General features: G+C 37.6%; 1 protein-coding gene across 2 annotated transcripts in view; it reads left to right on the forward strand.

Annotated features, from left to right (window-relative positions):
* The window catches only part of LOC127634454 (acid-sensing ion channel 1C-like), a 103,698-nt gene that overhangs the window by 59,423 nt on the left and 25,071 nt on the right, over positions 1 to 19,204 (forward strand). Inside the window, exon 1 of one of the 2 annotated variants that reach the window (XM_052114028.1) lies at positions 14,251 to 14,883. The exons of the other annotated variant lie outside the window; for it this stretch is intronic. Within the exon in view, the coding sequence (XP_051969988.1) occupies positions 14,251 to 14,883 (633 nt within the window). Of the gene's footprint in view, positions 1 to 14,250; positions 14,884 to 19,204 lie in introns of those variants that run through there. 2 annotated transcript variants of the gene reach the window in all.

The raw sequence follows: 19,204 nt of genomic DNA on the forward strand, positions 1-19,204 counted from the left end.
GTATATCTCTGTGCTGCCTCCGCAAAGCATCAGGAAAGAAAAGCATTTATCAGAGAACTGGTTTCACCACCAATGAATGTTACAGTCAGTTTTCAGACAGTGTACAAAATGTGCATGTTGTCGCACCTGCCAATGGCGAGCAAATTAAGAAAATGGACTGCCCATTAATGTTTCTTTCCGGACATGAAAATATATTTTGCATTATTTTAAGGGCTTTCAATTTATTAAAATATTAAATCAAATTAATGACATGATATGCTGATAAATTAAGCTAATTAATCACACATACTGTATTAATATTTACTGAGAAAGACCCTTAAATAACAATAATTTCATATATAAAAATTTAATAACCAATTATATTTAAATAATTATAAATATAAAAATATATTTTATAAATGCAAATTATAAGGGCTTTTTTAAGGACATGTCAATGTACACATGCGTCACAGATGAATGCTTTTGGATCTTCTCACTTTGGTTGCACCGCGTCAGAAGCTCAATGTTTTTAGGTCATTGTGTCAAGTTAAACATAGTTTAAAACCTAGAAAAACACGTCTTGAGATACCTGAATTCAAAATTGCACTTCATCCAGCTGTTTAAACGGAAGAACGTGATCTCATCTTGTGCTGTCGCCAGTGTAAAGCAAAGCCTGAGTGAGTGTGGTTTGTTGTCTGTACAGCTGCGCATTGACTCTTCTGATGGAGTTTTGCTTACTGCCCCCTGCTGAAAACAGGTTGTACTTTAATCTTGAATTGCTCCAAATAAAAAGAAGTGTTATTTTGTATATAATTAATTGCCTTGAATTAATGCGTTAAATAATATTGAGAACCCTACTAATTATTTTATATAAAAAATAATAATTTGTATTATTATTATTATTATTTAACATTTTCTTGCAAATTTGTGGAATAAAAAGCGCATACCATCGTGTCACCTGCAGCACCAATCTCTGTAAATCACACCTGTCACAAATGTAAATTTTTGTTCCTTTTTTTTTGGTGGCTTACTGCTGGGAATATTCCAGATTGAAATTGCTAGAAGGCTTGCCAGTTGCACTTTGTTTGCTTAGACGTTTTTTTACGGTATATTAACACTCGTCAAGAGCCAAAAGCAAGTATAATTTGGCTTTGTGAGTTAAGTTAAAACCGACAATCCAACTTTTTAAGTAACTACAACAAAGTATATGTTTTAAATTGAACTGTAAGTATGATATTAGAATTGTTTGTGTTGGTTAGTGAATATTAGAATATTGCTTTTTTCTTTTTTGATTTTCTCCCTTTTTGCTCCCCAATTAGGAATGCCCAATTCCCAATGCACTCTAGCTCCTCGTGGTGGCATATTGACTCGCCTCAATCCGGGGGGGTGGAGCACGTTACCGCAGAGACATAGCGTGTGTTGAGGCTTCACGCTATTCTCCACGGCATTCACGCACAACTCACCACATGCTCCACCGAGAGTGATAACCATATTATAGTGACCGCGAGGAGGTTAACCTAATGTGACTCTACCCACCCTAACAACCGGGCTAATTGGTTGCTTAGGAAGCCTGACTGGAGTCACTCAGCACGCCCTGGATTCGAACTTGCGACTCCAAGTGTGGTAGTTGGCGTCTTTACTCGCTGAGCTACCTAGGACCCACTAGACTATTGCTTTTAAATTTCAACTAAAATCATGCATGGAAGTTTTTCATCTTTTGACAAAAATGTATCTTAAATTTAGTCAATATTTTATTGTCATATCTATTTATTTTAATTAGTTTTACTGTCTAAAATGGTAAACAGTTTTAGTAAAAAAAAAATACAAGTAAAATAATGTGCAAAATGAAAAAAATTGTCAAACCGTAACAGACCAAAATTTAATCAAATATTCAAACTTAGCAAGGTAATTTTTACTTGCGTCTTAAATTTTTTTTACTATTTGGAACTTGGCAATTGTTAATTTTCAAAACTTTTTTCATAGAGCCATTCATCATTGTATTCTGGATTTTAATGCCGCATAATTTGTTCTGAATAACAAATGTAGTAGATTTTAGCTCTCCCAAAGTTTTCAAACAGTATGACCTTGTGACTCGTATTACATTTGTCTGTGCTGGGCTTCTATTTCCCATAATGCTGTAACAGATCTATACCAAGTATCGCTTAGTCTTATCAAGGCAGCTTCAACATCATTCCAGCATTCAGTTACCACTTCTGTGTAAATCAAGATTTCCCCGAAAGACATGTTATGGATTCAGCTTGCCCTTTCTTATATGCCTGATTAAAAACTTAATTTCCTTTTCGATGTTTAACTTCCTTTTGATTTACTGTAATGGTAGTGTGGTATGAAAATCTTTAATCACCAGTAAGTGCTTTAAAAACAATTGCATTGGCAAACATTTAAATCCCTTTTAAAAATACCTATAATTAATTTAGATTGCGATGAATACTTCTGAGTCGAACATTTGCCGATTATGTTCTCACCTAACAACGTTTAATTTGTGTTTGGTGCAGCTAGGATGGTAATGCTACCCTGGGTACAGAGGTAATAGGCCGGATATTGGCCATTCTCTGCATCTCTGTTTCTGTTTGATATTAATACCGCAAGGCTCAGCTGTGGTCTATAAGATTCAATGGACACTAGCCTAATTTGATCAATAGCTATTTCTTGAGCAATAAAATAGTATTGCCCTCTTGAACATTTGTCATGATGTTGTGTTATGTGCTGGCATACACACTAATGTAATGATCTGCCAACCTCTCAGCTTGCCAACACAAACATTAATGCACCGCATTCAAGGAATGTTCCAGGTTCAGTACAAGTTAAGCTCTGTCGACATCATATGTGGCATGCTAGCAATTACCACAAAAAACAGAAAATTATTTTAACTTGTCCTTTGGTTTGTAAAAATAGACTTACAATGGAAGTCTATGGGGAAAGACATTGCACCAAGATATATGTTACAATTAGGGATACGATAAATACGATACAATAAATATGATTGCTGATACCAATATGTGATTATTTAAAACAAAGATAGTTTGATGATTCCATAATATTTTTCTTAATATCTTCTTCTGTGTTCCACAGAGTAAAGAAAGTAATAGGGTGTAAAGGGATTAATGGAAAGGAGGAGGCGAGAACCGGCTTGACAATATAAATAATATTTTAATTATAAACTTAACCAAAAAGACAAACACAGACAGGTGTCGGGCAGCTTTTATTAGCCCTCTCGAGTTGATTAGGAACCAGGTGTGTGGAATCATGACCCGGCCCCACCCTCTGCCCTGTCACATTCCTCCCTCATTCTCTCAGGCCGGGGAGTGTGTGTGTGTGTGTGTGTGTGTGTGTGTGTGTGTGTGTGTGTGTGTGTGTGTGTGTGTGTGTGTAGAGAGAGAGAGAGAGAGAGAGTGTGTGCGATCACCTGTTGCCACACCCAATCAGAGATGCTCTCAGCTTTCTCAGTGGAAAATAGACGTCCAAGTGGGGTATTCCTCTCTATTTCGCGGTAGCCGGTCCGCAAGAGTCATTCACCATTTTAAACAGTATGTATCCAATGTGGAAACTCTGATAAAAGGTAATCACTTGAGTTCTGCAATCAATCAGTCAGTCGTTTCTCTCAGCATGAGCCTTAATCCTGAAGTTGTCCATTTAAAGCCGTTTAAAGATATTTCTTAGTTTTGGTAATGTATTAGTAATACGAGTGATCATGGAGTGCAGTTCTATGTAAACAATGACTAATGGATTCACTTTACGTCACCAACTGGCTCATATTACACACAAAAATTATCTTTTGCCACCACCTGCTGGCTAACATATGTAATTTTTAAAAATGAAGCCAGTAACCACTAATAGACACTTTAGTTTAGAACAGCATGAACAATTATCTTTGTTTTCTTTCAGTGTATATAAAATTGTGTAAAGCTTGTAAATCACATCTAATTTTTAATGGTTCTTTAGCTTGAAACAGCTTGAAACAATAATACAACCCATTGTAGAGACTGTAAGTTTATCCTTCAAAGGCTCGTTGTCATTCCTGTCAAAAAAATCAAAGATGCGCTACTGTGAATAAGTTCCAGTGTAAATAGGATGCATCTGAATTATTAACTGTAGTAACTGACAGTTGACAGAGTGTAACTTGTATTGAAACTGGAACATTCCTTTAATCCATGCGTTGTGTTAAATAAAATGATTATCTCCCAAACAGATGCAGATAAATGTACAAATTTCTACTATATTAAAATGTCTGCTGTGTTAAAGCCTTTAACTACTGAACAAACCATAAAAAAGCATTGTAATGACAGCTGTATGCCATAGAATCAACAGCATCTGTTATTTACTGATACAGACACACTGCTCTCTCCCAGCAGAGATGGCAATCAGGGAATACATGAGCTGCCAGGCCGCTGTGTAGACCATATGATTTCTTCACTGGCTTCTATCTAGCAAAATAATTTGGACAGAACTCCTTGGTTCTTTCATTTGCATCTTTTAAATATGCATTTGCATTGATTTTTGTATTTGTAACTAAAGATGGTGTATTGCAGTAATTAACATTCAGTATATGGTGCTTGGGGAACACACATGCTTGCTGATAATGTTTGGGTTGTATCTTATGTGCATGCAAGGGCGTAGATTTGGCTTGAATATTGGGGGTGGGGGGGTGGGGGGGCTTCAGCATGAATCGTCTACATGTTTCTATTGAGTATGGTATAAACATTGGGGACCTACCCACCCACCCCCCACCCCCCATCCCCTCTGGAAACTATACCCCTGTGTGCATGACATTTTATTGGTAAATATATATTTTACAGCATACAGAATATTCAAGGCATATTAAATTAGTGTTTTATGACCACAAATGTGTCAAGTTGCTTGTCTTTGCTTGTCTTCGTGTAATGGTTGAGAACTATGGCCACAAGAGGGCACCATCACCAAAGAGATGACATTTATTTTAACAATAGCCTTTCTAATTGTACATACGTTGCACAAACACTGGTTGTTTGGGCTAAAGAAAAAGAAAAAAATATTAAAAATCCTGGCCACATTTTTTGCTGTTCTTACTTGGTTTCGCTCGTCTCCCTGCTTGACCAATCTTGTTTTGGCTGGCAGATCTGTTTACAACTGCCCAAAACCCTTTATAACCATCAAAACAGACCAGCCTGACCAGTTGAAACCAGCGTGGTGGCCAGATAAGACCAGCTAACTGCCCTAGGCTAGTTGAGGGTTAGTACTTAATTATAATTATTATTATTTTATATTTTTCCAGATTTTATTTTTAAATGAAAACTGAATAAAATAAAAACTCCTTTTCTATCTATAGAAAATCCCTTAAGCTGCAAAAATCAGTAGTTGCCTCAAAATACATTTTTCTTTCAGCTCATTGTGTGGTCCCAGCAGATCTGATTTAAGACTGTTCTGTTGAAATGCAAGCAGTGGTGCTTCTATCAAAATGTTCATATTACACATGTGCACTATTTTGATTGGCTCAGTAAAACTGTTATTATTAGTTCTTTCAAATTATTGAAATTTGGAAGCTTGGGCCGAAAAAACTGCTATCTGCTTTAACTGTAATACATTGAAGCCCGGGGCTATTTGTCCCACATTTTACTCCAGTAAATATTTCTTATAATAGGTTTATTTGTGAAGGTCAGTTTCTTCATACCTTAAAGTCTTAGCTTAAAAAACAAATGCTATTTAACAGGTCCACTATTATTGCACACACTATGGGGGTAAGTAAATGTGATGATTTGCTCAAATTTAGGAAAAAAATACCCTTGTATTGAATGTATGCCAGTGTGCTTTATGTGTTCACTTGGATACCCAACAGCTTTTGAAAAAGATTCTAATTTAAGAGAGTTCTAAACTATGTTTGAATTCCACGTACATTTGTGTAAATGGACATTTAACTCAAAACTTTACAGTTGTTGAGATAACATATGCCTCCTAAACACTGCAGTTACAGGTACAGGTACAGTTCATATTACACAACTGTCTGTCTTGTCATTAAAGTCGTAGCTTTTTAAAACTACACAATGATTCGTTGATAGGGGAGAACACATTACAAACCATTTCACTATTGACGAATCCCCGACGACTCTGCCTGGACTCCAAATTACGTTTCAAAACAGAGTACACGCGAGAAGTGATACGAGATACGAAAACAAATGCATGATCATATGTTATGCATCTCTGAATATAATATGTATGTTTTAATCATATATTTTATTGGTTAAATATGAAAAATAACCTCTTACTGAAAAATCTACCTATTTGTTTACCTGACTGTCCAAAATAATTTGCAGTTTCTCTCCAACTCTTCTCTTTCTCCACCAGTTGTGATACAGTTAAGATGAAACATCAAATAGGCACTGGTGCTCCTGCCAATGTTCCACTATATTTTCCTCCATTTCTTCAGTCCAATGAGACTTTATTGATACCGCAGCCATGCTAGTTGATGTTCCATTGCAGGTACATCAGGACTCCTCCCACTGAAACTTCCCGTGCCCCGTTTCTTGCCCTCTCATTGGCTGTAGGTCAACATTGCAGTTGCATTCAGTCAAAACATATGTTATTTATGAATATATATATATATATGTATGTATGTATGTATATCTGGTCTCTGTGAATACAATCAGAGACAATAGTACATGACAGTAACCATTTTCAGGTGTAAAATGATTTGCACAAACATACACAATGTATGTTTTGGGGCACATTTCCTTCAATAAGAAAACTTATCCACTGCGTCTTCAGTGGCTCTGATGCCGGGAGTGCATGAAGACACTTATGTTCGTTTTACAGCCAACAACAGAATAGTTATGATGCTTACGAAGCTGAGACATTATTCTTCTCACTGTATTTGCTCCAGCTTGGAAAAAATGGCGGACTGTGTGTAGATCACTTAGGGGAGGATCTCTATGATAATAGGGTGGAGTCCGTCACCAGTCGTGGGTGAAGCCAGCTCTAACATGACGTCACTTTAGAGCAGAAACGAAAACCGTTCATTTTGACACACAATTTTTGATTAATATAAATATAAGAAAGAGGACTTTTAACATTGTAGGGTGGTTGTGTACACACACTGCCAACTCACATTTATGTACAAACACCATGTAAAAGTGAATTTTGTATAATAGGTCCCCTTTAAAACATTTATAAACCATTGCATACACGAATACTGCCATTTTCTCTAGAGATGCACCCATACTACTCACTGCTAGAGCATTCAGGCTCGTTTAAATTCTGTTTTCAAATTAGCGCTTAACCACATGCGTTTTATTGAATGAAACCTCATATAAAGTTCAAATTGCCACTTAAATGAAATTATGCACTACAGAGCAAGCATATCTCTTAAGGGGCATTAGAAGAACGTACCCTGAGAAAAGATGTTAATTTAATAGCAAATGAAGATCGCAGCTCAACAATGCTCTGTAAATGTAGATCATTGGACTTTTATTCTCGAACAGTCTAATTAAAGTTTGGAGTGCATTTTTTAAGAGCACAGCTGTGGCTTATTACCTAACAGTCATAAATTGTATATGTTGACAGATTATAAATATGTCAATTATGCACTTGGAATTTGAGCATTGATTTGTTAAATAATCAAAACTCAAGTGTTCCATACACCATGTAACAGAACCATTTGCCACTCACTGATCCAGTGGAGTTCAGCTAAATTCCTGCTGTAATTGCACAGTACCGTGATAAATATTTACAATCAGCAATGACAGAAATTGATTGAAATAGAGACTGATTTGCTTTACAAGAGCCAGCAATGCAAATATAGCTAATACAAGTTTTCTTACTTTATCAGGACAGAATGAGACTGCGGCTGTGTCTCGTTTCAAAGGACGCGTGCTAGGTAGCACGCGTTCTTTGAAGGCTGCAGTACACCGAGTGTTCTCCTTTAAACAAGTCTCGTTTAAACGAGGCAGCCTTCCAAGAACAAACGGAAACGTAACGTAACATGGTTGCTTTGACAGCACGCCACTCTTTAACAAGTGCGAGCACTTTGAGTGAGAAGGGAACGCATGAGGTACATTTTAGGAGAGTTATAATGGTGTACTTTTAGTCTAACACTTTATTTTAATTATAAATTAATATAATTATACATATTATATACTCTGCACCATCTACTGAGGTTCTTTGGGAAATAACATTCCTTGTGTTTGAACATCATATTTATGGGCAAATATTTTTTTTAGACATTTCTGTTGAAGCAAAGAATTGTGGGTTGTGAGTGACCACGAAGTATACACCTCATGCATCCTCCGAATTCCCCTGATTTCGAATTCCCATTCGAAGGCTGCATTTGAAGTGTCCTACTTGCTTTTCTGAAACGAGACAGCCTCGATGACATATATAGACGACAAATGTGACCTCGGGAGGACGCAGCCTTCTAAACAAGACACAGCCTGTGTTTACATCCATTTATACTTTAGAAAAGGGGTTGTTGATCAGTGTTCATTATATTTCGTACAGTTACCTTCAATAAGGAGGACTATAAATCTGTATTGATGTTACTCTCCAAGGTTAATTTAGGGGGGTCTGATTTGCTTATAAATACTAATATTTATTTCAAATTGTTAACTTAATCTTTTGCTATTCTTACTAGTTTTAATAAAGTTGCCATTACTGTCTAAACCCTAAAATTGTAATTAATAAAAACATTTAAGTGGTCCTAATTAAACAGTACTTGAAATGTCACATTTTGGAATCATAACAGAAATATATACTGTACATTCTTTAAACTTTGGCTTCAAGCACTACTATCTAATTATCAAGTACAAAATTGCATCTGTGTGCAATACCCATAACCCCTTGAGCTTGAATAAATTATGCATGCTTGTTCAAAACAAAGGAACTTATGTAGAAAAATAATAATTGTTATTTAAAAATGTGTATACACTGATGAGCCAAAACATTTTGACCACCTGCCTAATATGATGTTGGGGCTCTGTGCCGCCAAAACAGTGTCAACCTTTAGAGACATGGACTCTACAAGACCCCTGAAGGTGTGCTGTGGTATCTGGCACCAAGACATTAGCAGCAGATCCTTCAAGTCCTGTAAGTTGCGAGGTGGGGCCGATGTGGATCGGACTTGTTGGTCCAGCACATCCCACAGGTGCTCAATCGGATTAAGATCTTGGGAATTTGGAGTACATGGCAACACCTTCAAACACTTCATCATGTTCCTCAAACCATTCCTGAACAATGTATGCAGTGTGGCAGGGCATATTATCCTGATGAAAGAGGCCACTGCCATCAAGAAATACCATTGCCATGAAGGGGTGACCCTGGTCTGCAACAATGTTTAGGTAGGTGGCACGTGTCAAACTGACGTCCACATGAATGGCCGGACCCAGGGCTTACCAGCAGAACATTGCCCAGAGCATCACACACACTCCACCGGCTTGTCATCTTGCCACAATGCATCCTGGTGCCATCACTTCCCCATGTAAACGGTGCACATGTACATGGCCGTCCAAGTGATGTAAAAGAAAACGGGACTCGTTGGACCAGGCAATCTTCTTTCACTGCTACAAGGTCCAGTTCTGATGCTTGCGTGCCCATTAAAGGCACTTTTGACAGTGGACGGGTAATCATGGGAACTCTGACCGGTCTGCGGCTACGCAATCCCATACGCAGCAGGGTGCGATGCACTGTGTGTTGTGACACATTCCTCCTGTAACCATCATTAAAATTTTCTTCGACTTACAGTTACATTTATGCATTTGGCAGACGCTTTTATCCAAAGCGACTTACAGTGCACTTATTACAGGTACAATCCCCCGGAGCAACCTGGATTAAGGGTCTTGCTCAAAATGGTGGTGGCTGTGGGGATCGAACCAGCGACCTTCTGATTACCAGTTATGTGCTTTAGTCTACTATGCCACCACCACTTGTGCCACATTAGACCTTTTGTTGGTTCGGACAAGACGGATAGCCTTTGTTGCCCTCGTGCATGGATGAGCCGTGGGTGCCCAACATCCTGTTGCCGGTTTGTCCCTCCTTGGACCACTACTAACCGGGAGCACCCCACAAGCCTTGCCATTTCAGAGATGCTCTGACTCAGTCATATGTCCATAACAATTTGCCCTTTATCAAAGTCACTCAGGTCTTTACTCCTGCCCATTTCTCCTACATTCAACACATTGACTATGAGAACTGACTGTTCGCTTACCATCTAATCAACCCAGATCTTGATATGTGGCCTTGTAAGGAGATGATCAACATTATTCATTTCACCTGTGAGTGGTCATAATGTTTTGGATCATCTGTGTAGTCTTAATAATTATGACAATTGTTGTTGTTTTGTTGTAGCTGGTTGATAGTTGTGATTTGTGTGAAGTCACCAGGGTGATCAATGTTAACTGTTAAATTAGAGCCATTCTTCTTTACTCATTTGTACTTTACAAATGTGCAGACTTATATGCACTAAGAAGTGCTGAGGAGAATCCAATGTACAATATGGCTAACTGAGATCCCAGTCATAATTTTCTTTACACTATAAAAGACGTGCTGTAACTCAATTTAAATAATTGAATAAAATCAATGATACTTTAATCACAGAAATTGTAAGTTTACTTGTAAGTAGTTAACATTACCGGTACTTAGAAAAAATTAAGATAAATTTACTTGAGACAAATGAGTACATTTACTTTAAAAAGCATGCAAACCGATTGCCTTAAAAATAAACTAAGGTCAGTGAATCATATTTTACAGTGTGATTTGCTGAGAATGGACTTTATCTTTGTAACATTCTGTTGTATACAAATTTCTGTATGCCACAGCAAACAAGATAAGTCATAATTTTGTTCTGTTTTGCCAGACGACTGAACATTTTAAATGTGTATATCTGAAGTCAATTTTGTCAACTTTGAAAAGTTGGACTTGTATTAAAATGACTTCAAAGGTAATAGACATAAAAGAAAACTACTTTTTTGATTTCATGAGATCTTTAAGCAAGGCACTGAACCCTGAGCTGTTCCAAACGGATTGTGCCTGTAGTAAAGGTTAACTATATATAAAGCTATAGAAATGTACTATAAAGTCATTTCTAGCAGGAAGACCCGCAGACTGAGAGAAATTAAGATGGCATTTATTTGATGAATATAAAACAGAAATGTAATGTCTCTCTTTGGCGTAAGCCTGGTCTGGCGGTCCGAAGTTGTAGTACTCAGGGGCGAGGAGCCTTCCCCCGTACAGGATGGGACTCAACTGGTGGTGGTGGCGTGGTGGAGGTTGCCGTGTTAGCGCACTGAAACAGCAATGTGATAGATTGTGAGCAGACTTATAAAGCAATTGCTTACATGTGATTGGCTTGGGGTTACCGCTAGTCTTCTCGCTAGAACTACGCTGCACTTACATTTCAATTGGCTGGCCATGGTATGCTATATGGCTTTTGGTATCATCAATGCAATTTGGTCTAATGGCATCAAAGATGTTGGAAAACGTAATTACTTTCCAGCTGGAAATAAGTTTGGCAGGTCAATTTGCATTAGTTTTGCTCCTTAACAGCCTAATATATATTAATGATTGAAATTTTTCTGTCTGGGAGTAATTCAGAAGTTATAATTTGAGCTCACTAGAAAAGATAAAGACCGTAATTTATCTCTACTTGCAGTTTTCCCTCTGAAATGCAGGTTAATCTATTATTTAATGACCCTAGAATGAGAAAACATTCACTGTAGGACCAATGACACTTAAAAAATTAGTCCCACCTGAGTGAGAGAGGAGCTGAATCTATACTGTGACTGGCCTGAACTAAACCCTGCTACCTGACCAAGAAACAAAGACAGAAATCAATACCTTGTCAGTCTCGAAAGTAAACAATGGAGAGTCACAGCTGGTATTGTATGGAATAAAGATTTGTCTTGTGTCTTAACCTTAATCAACTCCAAAGCAGCTGAAAGTTTTATTGATTAGATGACAGAGTTCATCTCGTCAGGCTTAATCTACTCAAGATTTAGGAATTTAACTAGTTCCACAGCTGTGGGAGCGTGCAGGCTAGATTGCGGAGTTGTTGGCAGTACAGTTGATTGTATGTAATGAGTATACAGGGAGATTCGGAGGCAACTTGATCAGTGACTAGTTATTGGTCTAGACCAGTGGTTCCCAACCCTGTTCCTAGAGGCCCCGAACACTACACATTTTGGATATATCCCTAATCAAACACACCTGATTCAACTCATTAGCTCGTTAGTAGAGACTCCATATCCTGAATTGAGTGTGTCAGAAAAGGGATGTGCAGTGTTGGGGGGGCCTCCAGGAACAGGGTTAGGAACCATTGGTCTAGGCAAACATCTGCCTTCTAGCTATATGTTAAAAATCTATAGTCTCGGCCTCCCTATAGTCACACCTATAGACCACTCATTGTCTGTTAATTGATCATCTGATGCATATTGCACACACACAAAAAAAAGAAAAATACTTGTGAAACTCTCAAGATCCTATCAGATTGCCTGAATTAATACACAATTCCCAGGAGTTAAGGTGCACAGATTTTTACCATTCTGCCTGGACAACTGTTGTGTTTATTAGGCACTGGGTTGTTCTGAGCGCTCTTTAGGAAGAACTAATTGTAATCTTTAATTGGGCTGGTGTTCTGGCTCTGCTAAGATTTAATGGAAGGTGAGTGGACACGAATACATTCGTATATGTGGCCAAAAACACTGTGATCAATAGTTGGAAAGAAGTCAGTTTTTTAGGGTTCCTAGGCTTGGTAGAGTCCTTCAAAATGCCCTTTTTGAAGTAATTGGACTATTGAGAATTTGACTGCTTTAACAAAACACTTACAACTAAAGCTGATAATGTCATAGATGCCTGAAATTACATTTACATTTACATTTATGCATTTGGCAGACGCTTTTTTCCAAAGCGACTTACAGTGCACTTATTACAGGGACAATCCCCCTGGAGCAACCTGGAGTTAAGTGCCTTGCTCAAGGACACAATGGTGGTGGCTGTGGTGTTCGAACTAGCAACCTTCTGCTTACCAGTTATATGCTTTAGCCCACTATGCCAACACCACTCAATTAACCACACAAATTAAGTTTTTTAAATTTAAGTTTACATTTTATAGATCATAATTATGGACACTTCCTCGCAGGAAGGCAAGGAAGTTGAACATAGCAAAAAAAATAATGACAACAACAAAATAAAAAATTAAATAAATATTTAAAGATTTAATGTGGGTTTTACAGATGAGAAAATAATTCTGTTGATGCATTAATGGCTGGAAAGGTGGGTAAATGTTACAAACCATTACATTAGATCTTAAAACTGGGACTAAAACTGGAACTAAAGAACTGGGACTTTTGTCTTAAAAATGCATACTGTAATAGATCATATATATCATGCATAAATCAAATTGTAGATTATGATATGCGTAATATGGTTGTCGGCACAAGTGATGAAACTGTGTATGTATTAAATGAGAAAAAAATTATATTTTGAACCATGTAAATTTATTCGAGTTCATACAATAAAACATGAAACTTGAGAAGACTATTAATCTTAATCTAAAATCAATGTAGTGAATAATCAGTGAAGTAAAGACATTAAAGATACATGGTGCCTGATAAATGTCATCTCAGAAACTCATGCCTGTGAGAATTTCCTGTGCTCTCTTAGCATTGGAGGATATCGTTTGTCTACTATAATACAAGAAGAATATCAAAATCTTTCGGATTCTCATTTCAAGAACGCAAAAAGCAGAGAAAAAATGAATCTATATGCCCGCTGCAAATCTATCGACAGAATAATTTGAGTGGAACGGGGTGGGTTGGGCTCTCGCACAAAGGGAAAAGCAATAGGAATCTGCAGCCAGCCTCACACAGTTGTTCTGTACAAAAAAAATGAAGCCTGAAGAGGAGGAAAGATCTCTTTTCATCCACAAAAACAACCAGATTTGTTTGAAGGGCTCACTTGAACCTTGAATCAACAGAACCTGAGGATAACTAAAGAAACGATCTTTGTTACAATTGAGATTGCAATTAGGTTTTTACTTTATTGGATCCAGAGCTTGGTAACGTACAATCCTTTGTCCTTTATTTACTTGTTTTTTTTTCTTTTTGCATGGGCTGGCAAAAATACAGACAAGCAAAATATTAATGACATTTTTGTGAAGGTATTTTTGCTACTACTTTGGTTGATTGATTGGTTATCGTGAACTACAGCAGCATATTTCTCCATGATTGAGAATATATTGAAGTATGATGCATTTTGAAACTTTGCAGCCAATGTTCAGAGGCATATAGCAACAAAATGGAGAAGTCAGCATCCAATCAGGAGTCAATAAACAAAGATTCTTTGATCGATGAAACCAAATTAAGAAGCCACCAGAGAAGACTCAAAATGACTTTAGGGGACATTACAACGGCATTTGTGCTTAGGACCAAGGTCCACGGGCTAAAATACGCATTCTCGCCACACAAATCCAAAATCCAACGGTGTTTTTGGCTGCTGGCTCTCTTTGTTTGTTTGGGGCTTCTTTTCACATGGTCTTGGAATCGAATCCTTTATCTTCTCTCCTTCCCAGCCGTGACCAAGATCTACATGGTTTGGACTCGTAACGTCACGTTTCCAGCTGTAACGTTCTGCAACCAGAACTTCTTCCGGGTGTCCAGTCTCACCAAAACTGACCTCTACTATAGTGGCTATTGGATGGACATTATGCACTTGAACCATACGGTTAACCGAGAGAGCGCTTCAATGCTCAAACACAGTCGACACAGAGAAAGACTGCTGCATCTTCTTGACTTCTCCAACTACACACCACCTCCTAACCACAGGCTCAACACGACAGAGATGATTGACAGGCTGGGCCACCAATTAGAAGACATGCTCCTGGCATGCAGGTTTCGGGGTGAAAACTGCACTTACAAGAATTTCACGCCTGTATGTATACATGCATGAATGTATTTCCTTGGACGTACTGAAAATCGGTCATGCTTTGGACTTTTTAGACACTAATTAGCTCATCTAATGTGTAAACAATTGCAGCATTGTCAACTATTGTACTTGCTTAAGGTACCACTTGTTTTCAACATTCATTGCTCAAGATAAAGCAAGTAAATCAAGCCAGGCATTCTAATTAATCAATGCAATTGGAAAAGTGCAGGACAGGGTATTTAAATGGATTACAAATTAGATGATTCCTGTTTTAACAGTTTAGGTGCTACTAAAAGAGATCTCGAAACCATTTTCCCTGCATGAAATAGATTAGAACGAATATCATTTGTGTGTTTGTGTGGCAGAAACTCACGAAAGCCTGTCCAGTTTACACTTCACCACAAAGTCAAAAGAAACTTTTGCATAAAGTGAATTTTTCAGGACCATTGAGGACCATTTTTGTAGTTCCCCTTATTATCAATGGTAATTCTCATTAGATTCTAATTACTGTGTATTGTACTGTGTCAGCAGCCGTTCACATCCGATCTGATCTCATGAAAATTGCGTGACAGTGGTGACATTTTTGCTAAATTATATTACGTCTTTCCTTACTTTCAAGGTGAAATAAACTGATAAGGTTTTTAAGGTTGAAGCTCTGAAATTTTTAAATGAACAAGACTTACCTCCCAACCCTAAACCTTAAACCTTAACCTAATCGATAAAGTCATAAATAGCAAATATGACATGAAAAACTGAAGCAACCATGTCATTTTGTGGTGCTTCTATGACATTTTTAGCTCACGTGTTGTCTTGAGTGCTCTTCAGGACTCATATCTCAGTCCTTTGCATCGCAAGTGCAATGCTCTCTCAGTTGAGCGACCGCACATTTTGACCGCACTTGAACAAGTTTGTAAATGTAGTTGGTTATGTAATGCAAACAGTAAAATGTATATCACCATATAAGTCATGTGCTTTAGTAAAAGTGTTTAGTTGTCGTAAAATAGCATTGTGTGAGGACCAGGGCGAAAAGAAAGCACTTATAAACTGATAATCTTGCGTTTTACTCATGATTTGGTGAAAGGGAATAAAAGTCGCCGTTGAAGCACCTCTAGTGTCAATTTCTCCTGGAAACTGCTGTGATATGTAAAACGATCCATATAAAATCATTTTGCAAAAAGGTTGGTACAGTATCGTGATTCTATGAGACCAGGCTGCTTGCACTAATTGGGTTTTTGCATCCATCTGTGCTGTTTTTAAATAGTTTTTTCTATATAGACAGACGTCTTTGACCATTATGCTGTGTCTAACTGCTTTGTTTAGCATATCACGTTGGTGCACCCATTTAAGATGAATTTTGGGTGTGAAGGAAAATGTGTTAAACACAATGTCGCAATGCAAAAAAATGTATTAGTCCTTTTCTTTATATTTTGGGTTAAAATATCACCCAAACATGTTCTTATACATGATTCACCCAGTTTAACTTTCATGTATTAGTTAGTGAAATGTTCAGTTCAAATCATTTATTTACAAAATGTTAAACTGCTTTTGTCTTTCAGTATTTGCTCTGAAGCAGCAGCATACTTCTGCATTCTTATTTTCTTTCTTAGGTATGTGTGACAGATTCTGAGGACTGTTTAAAGAAGCCCTGAGGCTAGAAATCTCAGTAACATCAACTGGCACTGAAACTGCACTCTGACAAATTTCTGGGTAGAAGACGCATGAATTATTAAAAAGCGCTCAATGCCGAGATGTGCTTAAAATCTGCCTTTAGTTAAACTCTCTTCCAAAGCTGCTCTTGATACTCTTTTTATCATTATCACACAGAAAACCAATATGCTTTGTATGATCCCAAGATACCTACAGCATTTAAAGTCATGGTTCCCCCACAAATGTAAATTCTGTCATCATTAACTCACCCTACCTTGTGTTGTTCCAAACCTGTATGACTTTCTCTTTTCAGTGGAGTACAAACGGAGATGTAAGGCAAAACGTTCAATCTCAGTCACCTTTAATTGCAGTTTTTTGTATAAATGAAAGTGAATGGTGAATGAGGTTGTGAGTTCTTAATAGTCCACAAAAGTAAAAAAAAAAAAAAAAGCCATACTGGTTTGGAACAACATTAGGATGAGTAAATGATGATAGAATTTTCATTTTTGCATGAACTATTCCTTTAAGCATATGAAATTCATAGCCAAAGACTGATTTGATATCAACATGACTACTTTCCATGAAACTGTGTGCCTCCAGATTATACATTCACATTGCTTTGAATCATAACAGTTCAAATTAGTTCTCGCCTGTGGCGTCATGTGTTCCCGGTAGAATGAATGAAGTTAATTACTTTGGAAACAAGGAAAAGAGAGAGGCTTAAATTATTGTTCTTACACAATGTGCTCATTCGGTGTGTTTTGGAAAACCGTGAACTCTGCACAGCAATGCGATGCCTCTGTTTCTTCCGCATGCTGACAGTAATGTATAATTTTTGGGTCTAAGCACTTTCATGTTAATTATGATTTTCAGATCAGATAAATCTTAGCCTTGCGTCTTTCTATTCATATGGTTGATAGAAATGTAGGAAAAGAACATTGCGATTGTAGCCTTGATAGTGTCACACTGATTAGTTGGCTGGCGTGTCCCTTTTTAAAGGGGACGTGTGTAATTTCTTCATCACAAGTGGAACCATAGGAAATTGATAATCAATAGAGTGATTTGTCACATGACATTTACAGCTCATATGATTGGTTAAAAAAAGCTCTGTGAGTCCATAAATACATTTATGAATGGCTTACTGTATAGTAGTCTCTGCATGTTAAGTTGGGATATGAGAAAGCATTTTAAAATCTAAAGAATATCTTCACCTTTACTTAATGAGAGCCAACCACGTCGTCTTTAACTGCATTGTTTGTCCTTTGTAATTCTGTATTTTCTGTATATATCATTTTCATGCTAAAGCTCCTCAAACCTACAGGAATGCAGCAGACAAAATGTTGCCTCACCTGTTATTTTGGTATTTTGCACGGTGACAAGGTTTAGCTTGATTCCTGCTTTTTCAAAGCTAAGCAGAGAGTGTGAGTCGAGACGGTGCTGGAGCTGAAAGGTCTTCTGCTCATTAGTGCACAGCAGGATCATGAAGCCATGACTGATCTCCTCTGTGTGGCCAGTCTCTCTCTCTACATCACTGTCAAAACACTGCCAAGACCATCATATTTCAGACAGCTAATACCTATTAGAAGGATAAAGGCCATTCTTAAATTGCTGTCGGTATATGGAATTTCCTTCAGTGAGATGATGTCAACGTCAACTGAGATTGCCATTTTTTAGTGACAATCCTTTCAATTCTGCCAATGTGGGGCCCTATTTTAAGAGCACTATGCCTCAAGCGCAGTACTATGCGATACGTTATATGTGCAACGCCATATGCAAAAAGTCAGTGGGCATGGCCATGGAGTTTTTATGAAGTCTAGGCGCAAGTGGGTTGGCGAATCCACACTCGCAAAGCGCTAATGGGCTGGGTTTAATTCTGAGGTTCTTTTCTGGTTATTGCACCCTCTGCGTCCAACTATTTATTCCATTTTATGCCAAGCAATTTCGACATAAATGAAGACAGCCTATTCATAAGAATTTGGTAGTGTAAGTGGGCTGTATGCAATGCATCCTTTGCTCTGTTTGTCATCTGCACTGCTTCGGACCGTGATGTATGTGATTTATGTTCACCTGTGTCTCACCTGCTTGAAATATGTTTTTCTTCTCTCCCATTGTTATATGTTTCTATTAATGCTTTATGATTAATTTCTATACAGTGTCTTTGAATTTTTGAATTCACAACTTTAAATGCAGGAACTGATTTTAGATTTGGACCAAGATTAGACGTGCTTCTCAAACAATGACCTATTTCTTAGGAAAATAGCAAATTGTGCTTTGCACTGCTTAATTAACATAGAATCCACCCACAATTTGTGTGCATACACCCACAGATAGCACAGACACTCCCACCCACGCCCACTTGCGCTTTGCCCTTCGAATTAGCGTTCTCACGAAATTGGATAAGATGTAGCACATGGATATTGTGCTTAGCATTGCGCATATTGCTGGCATGAAAATAGAGCTCATGGTCTCATAGCATCATGTTACTAGTTAATTTTTACATGGCTTGTATGTATTGCTAGTATCAGTTTACGAGTGGTGAAATGGTTTGAAAATGGTTTACGTATAATAGATTCTGCTTATTGAGTTGGAATAAAAGAAAGAGTTTCAACATTAAAAGATTAGCTGAATTCTAAGGGTCAATGATAGGGTAAATTATGTTCTGGAAAAACTGAAATATTAT

The sequence above is a fragment of the Xyrauchen texanus genome, chromosome 41, assembly GCF_025860055.1.
Source record: "Xyrauchen texanus isolate HMW12.3.18 chromosome 41, RBS_HiC_50CHRs, whole genome shotgun sequence".
NCBI classification, from domain to species: Eukaryota; Metazoa; Chordata; class Actinopteri; order Cypriniformes; family Catostomidae; genus Xyrauchen; species Xyrauchen texanus.